General features: G+C 43.6%; 1 protein-coding gene across 1 annotated transcript in view; it reads left to right on the forward strand.

Annotated features, from left to right (window-relative positions):
• The window catches only part of CRMP1 (collapsin response mediator protein 1), a 77,315-nt gene extending 63,877 nt beyond the window's left edge, over positions 1–13,438 (forward strand). Inside the window, exons 10-14 of the mRNA XM_006017026.3 lie at positions 971–1,112; positions 2,750–2,920; positions 8,752–8,931; positions 11,028–11,193; positions 12,497–13,438. Of these exons, the coding sequence (XP_006017088.1) occupies positions 971–1,112; positions 2,750–2,920; positions 8,752–8,931; positions 11,028–11,193; positions 12,497–12,588 (751 nt within the window). The 3' untranslated portion in view covers positions 12,589–13,438. The remainder of the gene's footprint in view (positions 1–970; positions 1,113–2,749; positions 2,921–8,751; positions 8,932–11,027; positions 11,194–12,496) is intronic.
• Positions 13,439–20,044: the final 6,606 nt, after the last annotated feature.

A 20,044-nucleotide genomic window follows, 5' to 3' on the forward strand; every position in this document is an offset into this window, starting at 1 on the left:
GGCTGGTGAATGGAGAGGCAGACACAGCTTATTGGTTGCAAAAACTTTACTTACGCCGCTTGTAGCCGCGACGCAGGTAGTCCGGTCGCTTGAACAACTATGTGAGTTGCCCCAGCTGGCAAGGCTCAGGCCAGCTAATCCGTCCACAAATTAAGCCGGCAGGGAAAGGGTATGTCGAGGATTGCGCTCGGCGACGGGGAGAAGAATCGATAGGTGATCAGTCTATCGATCAGCTCAGCCGCAAGTCAGATCTCTTTAGAGGCACTCTGCAGTGTGCTCAAAGTTCTCCGACTTGGGCGGAAGTCGCACGAAATTTTAAACGGCTAGCAAGCCAATTACTAGCCGCCACGTAGGAATAATTTAGAACTGGCCAATAGCGGGACACAAATTTGCATTCGAATGGCGGGAACTCTCTTGCACCGGGGTTTTCTGTTGCAGCATGTTCATGTGGCGGGAAAATTCCATTGTGCCGAGGCACCAAAATCACTGGGTTGTGACACTATCTTCCAGTCATAGCCTGTCAGAGCAGAACAAGAGCAGGGCACTGCTGTAAGAGGAGGTGTCACTTCCAAGAACCAGGTTAATCCTCCTCTGGCCCCATGACCACTGCAGTTTTATATGGCAGGTGTGGATCCAAAGTCCTGTATTTGGTGGTGATTGCAGGGCCAAGGTACTTGGCTCTTGGCAGTGACACCTGGCATGTACTATAGCAACTGATTCTTGCCCCATCTCCACTCTTGGCCTCCATTATGGTGCCTCCCTTTACTGAACACCCAAGGCTCATGTGCCACACACAACAGCTGCCCATGACAGTTGTGGCACAGGTGCTGCAAGTTGGCCACCCCTCGTTTACAGCGTGGGCTGCTCTAGTTTCTTGACTTAAAAAACAGCAACAAATTTGTGCTCAGTCTGATGCCAAGTTAGTCTGTGTGGCATGTAATATAATCATACATGTGTTCATCCTTTTTAGTGGGGACCTGCAAGTGACAGGAAGTGGACATTGTCCGTACAGCACTGCCCAGAAAGCCATTGGAAAGGAGAACTTCACTATGATTCCTGAAGGAGTTAATGGAATTGAGGAAAGAATGACTGTTGTCTGGGACAAGGCTGTAGTGAGTAACTGCTTATCTTAAAAAGAATTAAAAATATCTGAATAATGAAAGCCAAATGGCTTCAGTGATGTCAACATTTACGTGGCGTTTCCATATTCAAAGAATTCCTGCAGAAAGAGCTACCTTGATGATGTTATTTATTTGTAAAATCTTATACAGTTGGAATGAAGTTATAAACTCCCATCTTTTTATAATTTTTATGGTGGAAAACCATAGTATTTTATGAGTCTTGAGGCTTAATTGACTATATATCATCATAGTTTTCACATTGTGCCATGCTGAGTGTTCCTAGCAGACAAAATATTCCAGGCAGTTTAATGCTCTTGAGATGGACTCCATACAAGCTTGACAAATAGATCGTTTTAATTTGGGAAAATGTCACATCATTTCTGAGAAATAACGAGCAGATGCTAACCCATGTTTGAGGGGGGTAATAAAAATCACTTTGAATGAGTATGGCCCATATAATTTATACTAGCATATTTTACCATGGGATGTTGGAAAAAGTTAGCCATTGATTAAATGTTCCATGGATCTTAATATGTAATACACTTCCCAGTCCCCCCACATGTGCATGATATTGATACTGTACAATATTGATATTGTAAACGATAGGGCTGTGCTAGTATTTATCACACACTTGTCACCACCTCAGCTAGACTTTATCTACTCGTTCATTTTCCCCCAGATGACAGCTCAAATTAAAAATGCAGAACAGCTTCAATGAGTCACTGCATACAGCCACAAGGCAACCAGCTAGAGACATTTCCCCCAATTTCTCCCACAAAATATGGAAAGTCAGCTGCAAAATAGCCACCACGGGGATGGGGCTGGAATGCTGGTAGGACTAGGTTGAGCCCTGGACTATTCATGGGCTTACAGATTGGAATCTTGTATAATATTTGGGCTAGAAATGAGGGCTTCTATACTATCAAAGAAGGACAATTGTGTGTTTCCTAGTGGAACACACAGACCTTCTTTCTAGCCAGAGAATATCCCAAGATATTGTACTGGAAAATCACAACACTGCTCTGTGTGGTAAAGATTTTATGCTTTTATTAGATATTTCTAGTATTTGATGGCTAGTGACATTTTCAGCCTCTACAGCCTGTACAGTTTATGCTGCTAACTGTCTTTATAAATGTAGGAACATCTATAATAGCATGGCTGTTTTGTGTAATAACTATAAAACATCCTTAAAATAGTCTGAGCCTGAATTCCAGATACACTGGGGCTCTTTTATGTTTTTTTGGCACTGTAAAAGCGTTTTAACATGAATATAAAGACTGCCTTGAAATATTCCTTTCATGGTTCATAGCAGTGTAAAAGGCCTTAACATAACTGAAACAAGCCCTTTATCTGTTGGAAAAAAATGTCATGTATAGAGTACGGGATGATGCGTATGGATTAAGGTTTTAGTGGCTCTTCTTTGGGATGACCTGAATAACTCACTCATCTGGTCATTTATATAATCCTCTGCTCATGCTGAAAATACCTTCATGCCATGCCACACCATAATATATGTCTTCTGCCTGATATGTCCAATGTACCATCATATATCCCTGTTGTATATTGATATAATAAATGTTCCATTTTCCATTTTGGAAACACATTGACTTAAGGCAATTTGCTTTTAGGCCACAGGTAAAATGGATGAGAATCAGTTTGTTGCTGTTACTAGCACCAATGCTGCCAAAATTTTTAATCTATATCCAAGAAAGGGACGGATTGCTGTGGGCTCAGATGCTGATGTTGTTATCTGGGATCCTGATAAGGTGAAGACTATTACAGCCAAGAGCCATAAATCGGTAAGAACAGAAATGTATAATCTCCTTATAAAGATACCTGCTTTAAAGCTTGATTTTAAATTCCAAATGTACTGAATATAGACATGATGAATAATGCAGTCTATGCCAATGCATCTATGCTAATACAATTGACTATTCATATTAAAAATTAAATCAGTAATTAAATCTCATGTTTCAGAAAATAAAACCATCATCAGTGATGTTGGGAAGGTATTTTTCCTATTTTGCACCATACACTTAAGCAATAATACAATATAATACATGTCCCCAGCTGGTGTTAATTCTCTTACCTTAACTCATGTCAATGAAGCTGTCCTAGTTTATGCCAGCCCACACTTTTTGCCTTGATTCTGACTTTGCAGCAGACTAAGGCATCGTCAGTGTGACAGTCTGCTACATAAGTCTGTGATAAGACCTCAAGTCCAGGATTTCTTTCAGGTGGTTGCACCTAGTCAGTACTAGATCTAATTGATGGCAGTGCACTGATCTTGGTGTTTTCACAATGTCTTTCTTGTGAATTTCCTAGCAAAGTAGCTGCTGGTAACACATAGATATTGACTTGCACAGAGTTCTAGCACTTGCTAGAGTTCTAGCTGGCCATTTTCATTCATATTACCAGTTCAGTGTTTGCCTAGAATTGATATTATGGCCTGAAGAGAAATGCAAAAGGAGGCTAAGACGTGTGCCCAAGATTTTGGCTGAAGCTTTGTGATGATATTCAGAAAGCAGTGGATGCAGATGAGAGCCGCGGAATGTCTAAAGGCATCAAATGAGCAATTGGTCCAGTCAATAAGAAGACAGCTCCCCTGAAAGACTTAAGGAGAAATGTCATCACTGCTGAACAAACAACTAGAGTGTTGGACTGAACACTATGAAATACTACACTCCAGTGAAACTGAAATTAAACATGAATAACTTGAAGGATTACCACAGTTTGAAGTTATGATGGATTGGACAATGAGCCTACATTAGAAGATTTGTAGAAAGCCATTAAATCAATTCCTGGGAATAAGGTACATGCCAATGGCTGCTTGGCTGTTGAAAGCTGCAGATGTGCTAACAACGAATTAGTTTGAAAGCTCCATGAAGTTATACTGCCCTGGTGGCAAGAGGGAGAAATACCGTAAAATTTCAATGACGCTCTGTTTGTACAATTATACAAAAACAAGGGGGATGGAAGTGACTGTGAAGTGACAGTTATAGAGGTATATCCCTGTTGAACATTATTGGAAAAGTTGTCACTTGCATTATGCTTCCTAGGCTGCAATGTCTAGGTGAAAGAATTTATCCTGAAAGTCAATGCAATTTTTGCTCAGGATGTTCCCCCATTAATATTATATTTTTGGTCAAGCAACTGCAAGAGTAGTGTAGAGAAAAATGAAAACCACTGTATATAGCCTTCATTGCTCTGACAAAGTCCTGCGATATGGTCAATAGGGACTTTTTACTGTTCCAAAGAAACTGGGTTGTCCCTCTAAACTGCTGAACATCATTCTCTCACTACATCAAGGTATGAAGGCAATTGTAGTGCTTGCAAACAAAGAAGCAAATGCCTCTGACATTTGACAACAACAGGGTGAAATGGGTGATCACCAGGAATCTTGACCTTCAGACTGACTGACTAACATAATCAGAAAAGTAGCTAAGAATTTCAGGCTATTACAGAAGCATGCATGGAATAACAACAAACTAACAACTAATGTGAAGATGCAAATCTATGAGACTTGCGTGCTGTCATCCCTGCTTTATGGTTCAGAAATATGGACTACATATGCTTGGCATATCAGGAGACTGAACAGCTTCCACATGAGAAGTTTGTACAAGATCCTGAAAATAAAGGCAGAAGACAAAAAGGCCACACAGAGGTGCTGGAGCATGCAGGACTGACACGCTTAGAAACCACAATCAAGAAGAGAAGGTTGTGATGCTTCAGCCATTTCAGGAGAATGGGAGGAGACTGTATCCCCAAGAATATTTTGTACAGTGAGATTCAAGATGGCTCTAGAAAGTGGTTTCGCCCTCTACGAATGTGACCCGGCAGTGCGATGTTATAGCCAGTAGGGCAAATAATACTCTGGCATGAATCAATCAATGCATCTCCAACAAAGCCAAGGAGGTAATTCTTCTGCTCTACTCAGCACTGGTGAGACTGCAGCTGGAGTACTGCGCCCAGTTCTGGGCATCATACTTTAACAAGGATGTGGACAAGCTTGAGAGAGTCCAAAGAAGAGCCACCCATACGATCAGATTCTTCAAAGGCAAGCCGTATGAGGAAAGGCTGAGGGATCTGGGACTCTTCAGCCTCAGGAAAAGAAGGCTGAGAAGGGGACCTGGTAGCAGCTTACCACTACAGAAGGGGAGTACATCAAGGGCTTGGTGAGCAACTGTTCACCAGGGCACCTGAGGGGAAAACTAGGAGTAATGGCCACAAACTCCTGGAAGATTGATTCAGGCTCAACATTAGGAAAAACTTTTTCACAGTCAGGGTGCCCAGACTGTGGAGTAAGCTCCTTCCAGAGGTGGTGCAATCACCTACCCTGGAGATCTTCAAGGGAGACTGGACAGTCACCTTGCTGGGGTCACCTGATCCCCAGTTATCTTTCCTGCTTGGTGCAGGGGGCTGGACCCAATGATCTTCCGAGGTCCCTTCCAGCCGTACAACTTATGAATCTATGGCGGTACCACAATGTGTGCAAAAATGATGTGAAGTTATTCTACATCAGTGTAGAAATCTGAGAGGAGCGTGCAGAATCCCGTTCAATCTGGAGCGAACATCTGGCACTGGATTCAACTCAACACAAAGTGGCTTTGATGCAGAGCTGGATCCAGCCCACCAGGCCATTCTATTCAGCCCCCGGGGCCCCTAAAAAATTTAGAAAATTAATATTTATCTTCCCCTTACTGCCTGTCAAAGGTGAGAAGGCGCCAATGGCAGCAGGACCCAGGGGGAGCCAGCGGCAGGACCCAGCAGCAGCAAGGCCTACCCAGCCCAGCCCCAACCCTAGCCCCCCCACCCCCAGCCCCCAGTTCTGCCTAGCCCAGGCTTCTGGCCTGGAAACCCTCGGGCTGTTTTCCTGCCCTCCCTCTGCCCAAGAGTGGAGAATCAGATAAAAACAGGTGTGTGGTGGGGTGGGATAAGGATTTTGCTGGCACAGGAGGACCCAGCCTAGCCCAGCTGGCACCACACAGTTCCCAGATGGCTCCTGATGTGCTGTGTGGTCGTGGCCTGCAGCTGGGAACCATGCACCATGGGAGCGGTAGGCAGGCAGGTGGGGGGTGGGGAGTGGTGGCGGTGGGTGAGGAAAGAAAGGAAGTGGCAGGAGAAAGGCAGTGGTGGCAGGTATGGGGGGAAAGTGGCAGCAGGCAGGAGTGCGGGGCCCTGGGGGTCAGGGCCTGTGGCAGCAGGAGCCAGCTGGGAACTGTGGGGGGCCAGGCTGGTTACTGCTGCATTCTGATGTTGCAGCTGGGAACTGCACACTGCCAAGAGGTGCCCAGCCAGGCTGGCCAGCTCTGTGCAGCGCCCGGACTGCAGAACACAGCAGGAGCCAGCCTGGCCCCTCGGTTCCCATCTGGCTCCTGCTGCCACCTCTATCATGGGGGCCATACACCTGCAGCTCCCATGCTGGAGCTGGCTGTCTTCCCTGCCCCGTGTTGTGCAGGTCTGCAGACCCTGCTTGGAGTGGAGTGAACCCCACTTCCTGCTTTCCCTGGTGTGGTTTGGAAGCTGCAGGTGCGTGGTGCAGAGCCCCTGTGATAGAGACAACCAGGCATGTCTCGACCCCTACACGCAGTGCTAGCCAGAACTACACCCCATTGGGCATCATTGCTTGCACTGGGCATGAGTTCCCTGAGCCTCCCCTACCCCCCGCCCCTGCCTGCTCCTGCTGCCACCAGCAGGGCCTGTGCGCCATGTGGGGGAGTGTGTGGGGGGTCCTCACACCCCCCCACCCTCTCTCACACCCCACAAATCTCACACGCATACACTCTACCCCCAACCCTCCCACATATACACACACCCCAACATACCCTAGGCCCCCCCCACACAGCCACACCCCTTCGCAAGCTCCCCACACCCCCCATACACAACCCCACACTGCACCATATACACACGCACACTTCCCCACACCCCATCCCCTCCACAAGATAAAAGGTTGAGACTTTTTATTTTTCAGTTATGCAATCCCTTCTATATGCACTACACAAACACAAATCATGACAAATATTTTTTGTAATAAAATTAAAATATGTTTTAGTATGTGTTTGACTTCTAGTGTATAATTTGTTTTTTTCTGGTTCTAAGATGGCAACCCTGCCTCCCAAAAAGAGTATTTCTGGGGGCCACGGAGCGGGACTTCCTGTGGCAGAAGTCAGGAGTTAGGGGGTGGGGCTTCTGGTCCCAATATGGCGACCAGGGGCGGGACAGTGGTCAAGGGGCGGACTACCTATGTGGCCGTCGACAGCTCACCAAATCTCGTTAAGTGGCCCTCCAGCTGAAATAATTGTCCGCCCCTGATCCAGAGGATAGAAGCAAAGTCAGAAAAAGTGCTGTAAATTTGGACTTCAACTCAGACAAGGTGTGGAGCTGCAGAACTTGTAGCTGTTTCACTCTTGAATTGGGCTTGTCAGCTACAAGTCAGCTACATTAGGCACCTGATTAGACCTCTTATGCTTACACCATGATCCAGAGGATTGACAGTTACCTAATATACTCTTTTTGCCTATCTTTGAAGTATCAGTTATTACCATATGCCTAACTAGATTGAACAAGGTCCTGATCTGATGCATCTAATTCAATGTTTCTATCATCTGAATTCTATCTTTATCCATTCTTGTACATACTGAGATTTTCTGTTTAATTCCAAAACTTCGGAGTTACTTTACTTCATGTGCCAATGTGTATAGGGTACTAATTGTATATACATGATTCCACATACTTTGCCTATTATGTAGTGGATCCATAGAGGATCACACTTCCATAAATATTTATATTCTGTAAGGAAGAGGTAAAATAGATTGTTGGAAATGCAATTAAAATATTTACTTTTAAAACGGCCTGGTGGTTCAAAATGCTTAATGAGTTTAGATGTGTTCATTTTTGCTTGCCCAGTCTTAGTTACCTTGAAGGGGACTGATACTCAAAAAGTGTGGAATATCATCCCTTAAAATGGTTCTCCTTGTTTCAAGCTGGACAATCACAGTCAATGACATTTTTGCAAATTGCTGTCCAAGCACTATTACTGGAGGGCAATGGATTCTGTACATTATGGAGTGCGAGAGAAGGGTTGGAATCCTTCAGCAAACCACTGGGGTGCATGAGTATCTTCATTCACATTCTTAATTTTCATGCTTATTGTTAAAGTGTCCTGGTTCATGAGCAGGCTGCATCTATCCCAATGCACTCTCTTGGTTTCCATCCCTAGGGAATAGATCTCATTTGAAACTGTTGTTTAAGGACTACATTTTCATCCAACCTCTACTAATGCTAACACCAAACATAACGTACCAAGAGAGGTAGTTAGCCATGTTAGTCTGAAGTCAAGCAGAAGGCAGAGTAGCATGGTATCTTATAGACTAACTAATTCAGAGAACCATAAGCTTGTGTAAGAGACATAGCATCCGACGAAATAATGTATTAAATGAGCCTTTGCGCATTTTTGCCCAAATGTATTAAATGGGCCTTTGGGCATCAAACAAATGCATTTGAAGATTTTGTGGAGACCTCATGGAAACTGGATAAAAATTTAGTCAAATATATACATTGTATTTTACCAAAAACAAAACCAAACCAGGAGATTGTCTGGAGTTTACATGTTATGCTGTTTGATGCTCAGGCTGTTGAATACAACATCTTTGAAGGAATGGAATGCCATGGTGCCCCACTAGTGGTCATAAGCCAAGGGAAGATTGTGTTTGAAGATGGAAATCTGCATGTAAATAAGGGAATGGGTCGCTTCATTCCTCGCAAATCTTTCCCTGAATACCTTTACCAGCGTGTCAAAATCAGGAACAAGGTACGTTCAAACAGTTTAATATTTCATATGACAAGAAACTGCTGAGCTATCTGCAGCCTCTCTGGAACCACTTGAGCGCATGTTTTGCATTGTTATTGTCCCCAGTGAAATGAATCCACAGGGGACCACAGGAGGTGTAAGCAGCACCAAAGCCTATGAGCCAGGTGGTTAAAATCAGTGCAGGTCCATTGACTCTGGCAGAGCTAAGCTTATTTATTCCAGCTGGCAGTTAAGGCTTGTGTCTTCATACCTGCCTCTCACAGGTCTAGCTTCCTGAGGGAGCTGTATAAATTACAATACTAACCCACTTTAGATTGTGAAGCTGAGAGGTTTACACCAGGAATTAAGGTTGAGCAAATAGAAGCTCTTCAAAGTGTGGCCTAGATTTTGGGAGGAGATCTGGGATTTCTGCTGTTTATTCAGGCTGAGAGATTCTGGTGAGACAAAGACACTGTTTTTGCTGCTCTTATAGCTCTCTCTTCTGGCAGCCTAGTAGAAATAAGAGAGATACAGTATTTCTGTATCTCCCTCTCTTATCACTGGTTTACAATTTATTGATTTAAATTTATTTTAAAGCATATTGATGATCAAATTCACTAAGCTGTCCTAATGCAAACACCAGGCACAACAGAGAGATATGAGAGACACCAGCAAATAATGGTAGCATAGAAGTATTATGCATTTGTAGATGCTTGATACATTAGATTACTTGCTGTGTTCCATATTTGGTATTATTAGTGGCTCAGGCTGCATGACATCTTGGCCCTGATCCACTTGTCCCTTACATTGATTACTATGAGAGTAGACTTGTGTAAGTAACCAGCTATCACCTTTTACCAGCTTCCTTTTACTATGATATGTTGGGGAGTGGGGTTGATCATACTTAAACAAGCTTTTTAACTCCTTATACTCTGAAATTTTTTGGTGAATCTTCAATTCTGTTTGGTCAACTTTTATGGTATAATTACTACTTATATTTTTCCAGCCAAAAAGCACTATTATGACATTGTGGGTGCATCTACATATTCATTAATGTGCCGTAATTATGGCTCATTAAGTTAGTGAGTATGGCTCATTAAGTTATGGCTCATTAATAGCAGGTACTAACTCAATGCACTGTAATTGGAACTACTGTGCGGTAGCACCGGTGCGCACTTTTTTGTAATGCTAATGTGCATTAGACTAATTCTACTGTGCATTAGTGCACTAGCACAGTTTTAGTCTACAGTGCATGTAGCGTCGCATGTAGATGCACCTAGTGTGTCCCTGCATAGTGTATAACATACATATTTGTATTTGATAGTGCCTAGAGGACTCAATTTGAAATCAGAGCTCCATGTAGTAGGTACTTTATAGACAAGTTATAAAAGGAGCTCTCCCAAAGAGTTTACAGTCTTATCATAGGATTTAATTTTTTGAAGTTACAAGTTAAAAAGTTTCAGAATCATGTTAATGTTTTTTAATTGTCACTAAGCCAGTAGAGCTTGTGGTGGTAAGAGACAGAAAAGAAGGATAAAGCAAATGCATTAGATAGAAGAAGAAAGTTATCAACAAAAAAACTGTGAGTGGTACATGAAAGGCTGGTGTCTTGCAAACACCAAATGTCTGCCATTGTCAAGTTTTCTGTATGTATTAGAACACCTATATGATTTAAGGATATTCATTATACTGTATCCATCTTTCAGGCGATGCAGTATTCTTTGAGTTCAGTGAGATTTGTGTTTTGGTGATCCCGCCAGGGTGGCACCAATGCATATTGCTAGATGGTTGGCATACTAGGCCCCGTTGAGTCAGTTCATATCTGTGGGGAGTGCAGATTCGACCTCCTGCATTGACTCCAGCTGTCCCATTATGTGACTCCTTAAGTAGTATATTAGTTCAGTATTAACAATATCTTGGATTACTAACTGATATAGAAGCTGTTCTAATATACTAATTTTGGCCTAAAATGGCTCTATATCTTTAGACAAAAACTCTGATGTACATTTTTGCTTGGGGTAGTATGAAATGGAGTCACCCTCACTGTGCTCTGTATGTGTAGGTGAGGACATTGTCAGGTGGCAACATCAGTACATGTTTCTGTTGTCTTGTTTTAGGTGGGAGGATTGCAAGGGGTCTCCAGAGGAATGTATGATGGGCCAGTGTATGAAATTCCAGCTACGCCAAAATATGCAACTCCTGCACCTTCAGCAAAATCCTCCCCTGCCAAAAACCAGCCTCCGCCAATCAGAAATCTTCACCAGTCTAATTTCAGTTTATCAGGTAAAATTATACCACTGATTGTGAATATCTGAAAAGCCTTGAGTAACAATCCTGATCATAAAACACCTTGTTATTTTCCCTATTCATATTCAAATCACCATTCATGGATGTATGTTGGAAAAAACATCTTTTGGGGTTGTTTGAGACAATTACTCTTCTCAGAGGTTAAATGCTGATATGAGGAAACTACAGTACACAGAAGTCAGCAGTACCAAGTGGTATGCAGTGGCTCTTAGCTCTTCACATAACTGCAGTGAAAGGGCATTTGCAGTCCTTTCCAGTGAAAGCCAGTAGCAGAGTTCCCATCCTTGCAAGCCAACCCTTTAGGAATCCAGTGAAACCTTTGGGAGAAAACACTAGGAAAATAATCTATCTTTTTATGAATTTCTGACAGTTGCTGATAGAATCATAGAAAATTAGGGCTGGGAGGGACCTCCAGCCTGAGACAAAATCATTCCTATCCAAACCATCCCATACAAACTCTTGTCTAACCAATTCCTAAAAGTACAGAATCAAACCTGTCACACAACTACAAGACATATTGCCCAAAGACACTAAAAGTACTTGAACCTGCCACAGGTCGCACTGGGGGATGAGGGCTGTCGTTATCCTGTCTCTGCAAGGGTTGCTAAAAAGCACTTGAGAGATCCAAGGAAGAGGGCCATGGCCCATGCTGCACACACACACTTCGAGGTACCTGTGAGGCTAAGCTGAGCATGTACAAACATACAAGAGCACATCTGTTCATGCACTTTCAAAATGTGTTCCTTAATACCGATATTTTGTTGGTCAATTTTTCAAAAGCATCTCAATGCAAACTCAGTGGGATTTGTCATCTTATGGCAGAGGCAGAGGGGTGAAAATCCAACCCCTCACTAATTCAACATGTTTTCATGGAAAAAATTACATTGCAGTCTTTGAAAACAAATTATTACCTATAATTGAAACCCTTTCTTTCAGGCCCAGATCCCACAGAGGGAATCTATTCACAAGATCTTCTTTCCTGGATGCAGCACCCTTAAAGTTGGTGGAACACGATTCAGGCAAATCCCTTTGTAGGTCTGAGACATTAGTCAGGAAAGTACTTGTGAAAATCTGGGCCTAACTGTTTATCTGCTTGGTTAGAAATTATTATGCTTATGAAAACCAGATTCTAGTGATGAATTGGCAGCAGTCACAGGGGCAAAGTTTATATGTAATTTATGGAGCCAGTCAGATGAAAATGCACTGATGGGATTTTTTTTTTCCCTCTCCTCTGTGCTTTCTTACGTTTTATGAAATCTCCTGCTTTACTTTCTTTCAGGAGCTCAAATAGACGATAACAACCCACGTCGTACTGGACACCGTATTGTGGCACCCCCTGGTGGTCGTTCTAATATTACCAGTCTTGGTTGAATGAAGATGATGGACAGAAATGCAAGAATGAAGGATCATGGGGAAAAATGTCCATTCCATTTAATGTCTGTGTTATCAAACCCACAATTTTATTTGGTACTAATGGAAAAAATGAATTGTCTTTCTTTTTTGTATAGGAAGAGGTGATAATAGTGTGGTGTGTTTGTTTGGAACTACTTGCCTCACAATTGTGCTTTCATGCCATAGTCACCTTAAAGCATGGTGCTTCCATTGCCCCTTTAGTGACTACAGGTTTTAGCTTTGTCTTGTAACTAAATGATGGTTCCTTTGCACCCATTAGCTGTACTAGAGTAGTTAATGCATGTTACTAAGTTATTTATGCAAGTTGCAATCTGTGAGTGAGTCCCTTTAGAACAGAACACGTTGCCAATAATTGACTAGACACAATGCCAAGACTAGTGTCCATATTTGATAAATCTCACTAAAACACTTGAGGAGGAAGAATATGGCCATTTTTAAAGTATGCAGTAGAATAGTATAGGCAGCTTCTGTTTATCTTTAATTTATTATAAACCCAAGAAGCACTTCTCTCAGATGCAAAGAAACAACTTCACTATGTCTAATGATGAAATGGTCTCTGTAGCAGCTCTCATTTTCCACCACTTACATTCCAAGTCTGTGTCTTTGTACTCTTCATTTTAGACAGAGCCATAATTTATATACAACAATGCCATTGCCATCCCATTCAGGGATTTCTTCAGCTGGGCAGTAGTGCTCTTCTTTTGCATGAGTTTTTTGGTACTTACAAATAATCCAAGTTGCTGTCAGATTTTTAAAGTTTTTTGTACAAAGTTTTTTCTTTGTAATCACATGCATTTTTACTTATTATACCGTATCAGATCTACTAGTTGTTGTTCTCTTTCTGAATTCAAAGCTTGTGAAATAAAGGAAATGAAATGATTGTTAAGCATCTTCCTCTACTTTCCAGTGTCCTTGTTCACCAATAGCTGTTTATAATAAAGGAATTCTACAGTTAGTTAGATGCTGACTCAAGAAACATCACTAGAAACCCAAAACTTCCTCAAAGCACAAAGATTATTTTATCTGTACACATTTGCATACTGGTATTTGCATGTTACAGTTTAGCTTGGATGAACAGAATTTATGCCCAGATTAAAATAACCAGTTAGATTACTGCTGCTCAGTTTTTGGCTAACTGACATCTACATTAGCAGTCTTCCTGGAGCTTCATATTTGTGTCTAATTTGCATAAAATTGAGATGCTATCCTCTATCCTCATCTTCAACCTAGGACAGCAACCACTAGAGAAAACCAATATGCAATATATACAGTGCTTCATTTTGATCTAGGCCATTTTCCACTTGCCCATTCGTATGTGTCTATGTTTTTATCAGTACTCCATACTTTCAGTGCTTGGACACAAAGCAAACAAGCACTTGTGAGCAATTGGCTGTAAAAAATGGATGGCACTCTTTCCTTCTTAGCTGAGTAAGGAAAATTCCCTCTTCCTTCTTTTCTATTGTATGAAAAAGAAGCCTTTTCTTTTCCCTGACTCCTATCTTCTTTTTCTTTGTTAATTTTTTTTTGTTTTGTTTTGCTGTTCCTATGGGAAGGCCAGGATAAAAAAATAAGGGGAGGTGACTCTGAATGATGTCAGGTGACTAAAAAATCCATTTGACTTTAAATGGGACTTGTGCTTCATAGCCCTTGTCTTCATGACAAAGTTGGATCAGCAAAAGTTTTTCCAGCACAGGGCACCAAGAAAATAATGTTAACTTGTGCCAGTGCATTTTGTCCATACAGCATCAACTTACATTGGCAAAATGTATGTAGTGCTGTGGAGAGGTATCATATGAGGGTAGGCACATAGAGACTTTTGAAAATCCCATTCTTAATCTTCCACTCTGTTCTGAAGGCCATGAGTTATCACAGAGTTTCATTGGAGGAAGAGCAAGGTACCTAGAAACCTGTCTTTTATTTCTCCAACACTGCCCTGTTGGACAACAGTTTGATCTGTTTGTTTTAAAAAAAGCACAAGAAAAGAAGGGTTAGATTCACAGAAAAGAAAAAGTTCCCCTTTTATCCAGTTGTCTCACAGTTGGAGCACTCACCCTGGACAAGAGTAACTGAGGTTCATTTTCCATCTCTGCCTGAGAAAACAGATCTACATAGAATCATAGAAAATTAGGGTTGGAAGGGACCTCAGGAGGACATCTAGTCCAACCCCCTGCTCAAAGCAGGACCATCCCCAACTAGTTCATCCCAGCCAAGGCTTTGTCTAGCCGGGTCTTGAAAACCTCCAAGGATGGAGCTTCCACTACCTCTCTGGGTAACCTGTTACAGTGTTTTATTACCCTCCCAGTGAGAAAATTCTTCCTAATAACTAAGCAAAACTTTCCTTGCTGCAACTTGAAACTGTTGCTCCTTGTTCTGTCATCTGCCATCTTGGAGAACAGTCTAGCTCCATCCTCTTTTGAACCTTTTCAGGTAGTTAAAGGCTGCTATTAAATCCCGCCTCAGTCTTCTCTTCTCTAGGCTAAGCCCAGCTCTCTCAGCCTCTCCTCACAAGTCATGTCCCCCAGACCCCTCGCCATTTTTGTTGCCCTCCACTGGACTTTGTCCAATTTGTCCACATCCTTTCTGTAGTAGGAGCCCAGAACTGGACATAGTACTCCAGATGTGGCCTCACCAGTGCTAAGTAGTAGGGCTGTGCAAAGCTTCAGTCTCTCATTTGGTTCAGCGGAGATTCGGCCTGATTCGGTGGCCAAATCTCCAAATCCGAATTGAATCAGGAGACCCTATAATCTCTCTGAATTGATTTGGAGAGATTCAGAAAGATTCAACGATTTGGACCTAAACACAGTTTTAAAAGTTTTTTTCTACGCTCCCCAAGGTAGCAGGGCCTTGTGAATGCTGCGATGCTGGGGCTGATGGAGCCGTCCCACAGGAGCACAGGGGGGTCCCCAGCGTGCTTGGTAGCAGACCCAGAAGTAGACCACAGGCATTTCCAGTCCACCTCTGGGTCCACCAGGTAGTGTGCTGGGGGGCCTTCCCGCACCCCCTGGCTCAGCAACTGGTGCCTCCTTGGTCTGGGCGGGTCCCCCAGGGTGCCCCCACGGCTGATTGTCAAGCCAAGGAGGTGCGGGGTGGGGCAGGGGGGCCAGCACGCTCGGTGGTGGACCTGGAAGTCGACCGGAAGTACTTTCAGTCCACTTCCAGGTTCATTGCCAAGCATGTCGGGGGGCCCCCCACACTCCTGTGAGACGCTCCATCCACCCACCATTGCAGCATTCACAAGCTGCACCTGGTACCTCAAGGTATGTAGAAAAAATGTTTTAAGCTGTGTGTATGGCAGAATCACTGATTCTCCGAATCAGCATTGAATCTTCAGATTTGAATTTGGCTGAATTGAATCAGGGACAGTGATCCAAATCAATTAATCGAATCACTGTCCCTGATTTGGGTCGAATCTGAATCAAATACGGCCCATTTTGCACATCCCTACTAAATAGAGGGGAATAATCACTTCCCTTGACCTGCTGGCAACATACCTACCAATGTAGCCCAGGATGCTATTAGTCTTCTTTGCAACAAGGGCATACTTTGGCTCATATTTAGCTTATTGTCCACTGTAACCCCCAGGTCCTTTTCTGCAGAGCTGCTGCCCAGCCAGTCAGCCTCCAACCTGTGCCAATACATGGGATTGTTTTGTCCTAAGTGCAGGACTTAGCACTTGTCCTTGTTGAACCTCATGAGATTTCTTTTGGTTCAATTCTCCAATTTGTCTAAGTCACTCTGAATCCTAGCCCTACCCTCTAGTGTATCTACTACTCCCCACAGCTTGGTGTCATCTGCAAACTTGCTGAAGGTGTGCTCTATGCCATTCTCCAGGTCGTTGATGAAGACATTGAACAAAACTGGCCCCAGGACTGACCCCCGGGGAACTCTACTTGATTCTGGCTGCCAACTCTACATTGAGCCATTGATTATTACCCTCTGAGCCTGATGCTCCAGCCAGTTTTCTATCCACTTTTCAGTCCATTCATCCAGCCTGTACACCACCTATCTTCTATGAAAGTGTCCAGATCCCCAGACTTTATGTTACAATGGGGGTGAGGGGGAGGTGTGTCATACTTCTGTGATCAGTCTCTTTTATTGATATCACTCCACTTCTATAGAAATCATTAAATGCTTACTGAAGCAGGGACTGAAACCCAGGTATTCTACCTTGCAGACAAGTATCCAAATCACTAAGCTAGGAAATTCTTCTATCTCCCTCTCTCTGGCCAATGTCTAATTTAGACAAAATATAAATGTGTTAACTCACCCTGAAGTACCCTATACTGTGGTGGGTAAGGGCAGTTTTCAAGGGAGGCAGATGTAAAATTCATATTCCCTCAGGTAGAGGAAGGAATGGAACCTAGATCTTGGATGAGTTCTTTGCCTCCTGAGCTATCAAATAACAAAGGAGGAACAAGATCATCATCATCAGGTCTCTTGAAAAAGATCATCATCTACTCCTAAAAAATGATTCCAATGGCTCTGGCAGTGAAAGTGAGCGAGTGTGTGTTTGTGTGTGTGTGTCTGATGAAGTGCAGGGTGTCCCGGGGATTGTAATTCTCCATATTTGCAGTGGAGTTTGCTTCTGTTAGGGTGGGGAATTTCACCCCATTTTTTTTATGCCAAAGCCCATGGGGGGAGGATATGATTTCAGTGGCAAAAAAATAGAGTCAGTTCTCCCCCTTCCTACCTCCCGTGACCCCTCCCTAGCAGAGAACTCCAGTGCTGCTCTATAAAACTATGATTCCCAGAACTCTTTACACTGCATGACACACTGCTGCAACATGCAGCTGAGAAGTGCAAGCCGAGTAGGTAATGAGAGAGTGAGGAATTCCCTCGCCTTCTGCTGCCCCTTCCCTTACTTGGTTCCTAGGGCATGTGCCCCGCTTGCCTGCACCATATTATGTTACTGGTGACCTGCACTGGTGCAGATAACTGTACCCAGGAGGAGCATGGAACCCTTGTTTGCTTTGAGTTAGTGTAGAGAAATGCTGCCTGTCATTAAGGAGTTCTGTTGATGATATTATTGTGTGCTTTGCAGTGGCCAGTATTAAATCCTCATGATCTTAGCATTTCTGATTAAAATGCCCTTGCTCTGCCTTTGACAGCTGCTGCAGGGGTTTTCTCATCTTGAATTAAAAACATGTTTGAAAGTAATTTTCCTAATTTATCTCACCTGCTCTGGTTGGGGTACTTCCTCCGTAAATATCAGGTGTCTTGTAGGGCTGTGTGAAGCTTCAGTCCCTGATTTGATTCAGCAGAGATTCAGCCCAATTTGGTGGGCAAATCTCTGAATCTGAATTGAATCAGGAGACCCTTTAATCTCTCCAAATAGAATCAGAACCCTATGAATCAATTTGGAGAGATTCGGAGATTAAGACATAGACACACTTTTAAATGCTTTTTTTTTTTCCTACATACCTCTAGGTAGCAGGGTCTTATGATCGCCGCGATGCTGGGGCAGATGGAATGTCCCACAGGAATGTGGAGGGGCTCCCCAGCATGCTTGAAAGCAGACCTGGAAGTGGACCAGAAGCACTTCCGGTTGACTTCTGGGTCTGCTGGGGAGCATGCTGTGGGGCCTTCCCATGCTCCCCCGGCTTGGCTTCCTGGGTCAGAGGGGGCACCCGGGGTTCCCCTGTGGCTGATCACCAAGCCGGGAGGGCGTGAGAGGGGTTCAGTGCTGAGCATGTGGAGGGCCCCCCTCCCCACCCCCCCGCACTCCTGTGGGATGCTCCATGCACCTCAGCATCACAGGAATCACGAGCTGTGCCTGCTACCTGAAGTCTGGCTGCCTCTTCCACACAAAGTAGATTAGACAGATACACTCTGCAAAGCCCAACAGCACTATTTCAGGAACTATGCAGCTACACATTCTAGTCTGATAGGCCAGATCCTTAGCTCTTACTATTTCAGCACTGCAAAACTGGTGGAGAGTCCAGCATAGCCAGTAGGGCTGTACAAAACGGCACCATTCCATTTCGCCTTGAGTTTCGAGGTTTCGAGGGAACAGAGTTTCATATCAAATTTCATTTCAATTCAAAACAGTTGTTCTGTTTTACTTCGTTGAAACAGTGAGGCTGTTTTGACTCTGTTTTGACATTTTGATTGGCTGGGGATGGTGAGTCAGCCCAGCTGGGCTGATTTCCCATCCCCGTGCAAGATCAGGCCAAGGGAGGGGAGTCAGTGCTAGATCGGGCTGAGTCCCCGCCCCTGGCCCAATCGTCACGCGGGGGATGGGAAGTCAGCCCAGCTGGCCTAGGTAAGTGCAGGCCTTGTACTGCCTTTCCCAACTGAACACCGAATGTCAATTCAGTTGGTTATTAGTTCAACCTATGTGACTTAGAGGAAGATGCCTACATTAAATTGATTCTTCCTCAGGCTTTTTGACTGTCTGTACTTAGCCCAAGATATTGGTAAACTGTCGCACATTGTGTGGTGAGCTGGCCCCAGGGTAAACAGTTCAGGTTAAATAGTTTTTTTAGTCCACACTAATTTTAAATCTGTTGCTGTCACCTTGAAGAACAATAACTTCTGTGTGAGGAAGGACTAGCATAATTTTTTGGGTAAGAAATTATCCATATGTTCATCTAGAATAACACAGGCCTCTTCCATTAACTCCTACGTCAAGCCTATAAATTCAGTGTCAGCAATAATACAACTTTTGGAAACATTTCAGCTGTTGATTTGAACAGGTCAAATGATGGTAAGTCCACCACATTTTGGTAAATTGTTATAACGATTCATTGTCCTCACTGTTAAGTTTTTGCCTAATTTCTCTTCTGAATGTGTCTAGCTTCAGCTTCTAAAATTTAAATCTTGTTACACTTTTTTCTGCCAGATTAAGAAGCCACCTGCTATCATAACTCTACTCCCCATATAGATACTTATAGATGATGATAAATAGCTGAAAAATATTTCTAGGAGTGGAATCTTCCCATTTGACTTTTCTAAGGCAGGGGTATCAAACTTATCAGGCCCCAGGAGGTGGATGAATGGCAGGGGCTGGTTTGTGGCCTACCTCAGGCCCACACACTAGCTTTGCATGACAGATCCTGCATGTATGACTTAGACTGGCCCTGTGTGCCACATACAGTGTGCACCAGACAGGCCCCACACAGTGCACAGTGCCAGAGCTGGAGCCAAGGTGCACTACATGCAGTATGTGGTTCCAGTTTGAGACCCACAGGCAGCAGTACGGACTGGATGATAGGGCTTTGTGAGTCGGATCCAGACCGCGGGCTGGATCTTTGACACCCCATCCTAAAGGGGGCAGACAATGTTTGCACAGCATAGACTGGAGAAAAGGGACATGCAGGGAATGCCTGTATAAGTCATGTTACCTGTCAGCTCTGTGTTCCTGAGGGAGCCCTGGCACCCAGCTTGCTGGACTTGCAAAGGATTTTTTCTAGCG

Source organism: Alligator sinensis, unplaced genomic scaffold (genome assembly GCF_000455745.1).
Source record: "Alligator sinensis unplaced genomic scaffold, ASM45574v1 scaffold421_1, whole genome shotgun sequence".
Taxonomy (NCBI): Eukaryota; Metazoa; Chordata; order Crocodylia; family Alligatoridae; genus Alligator; species Alligator sinensis.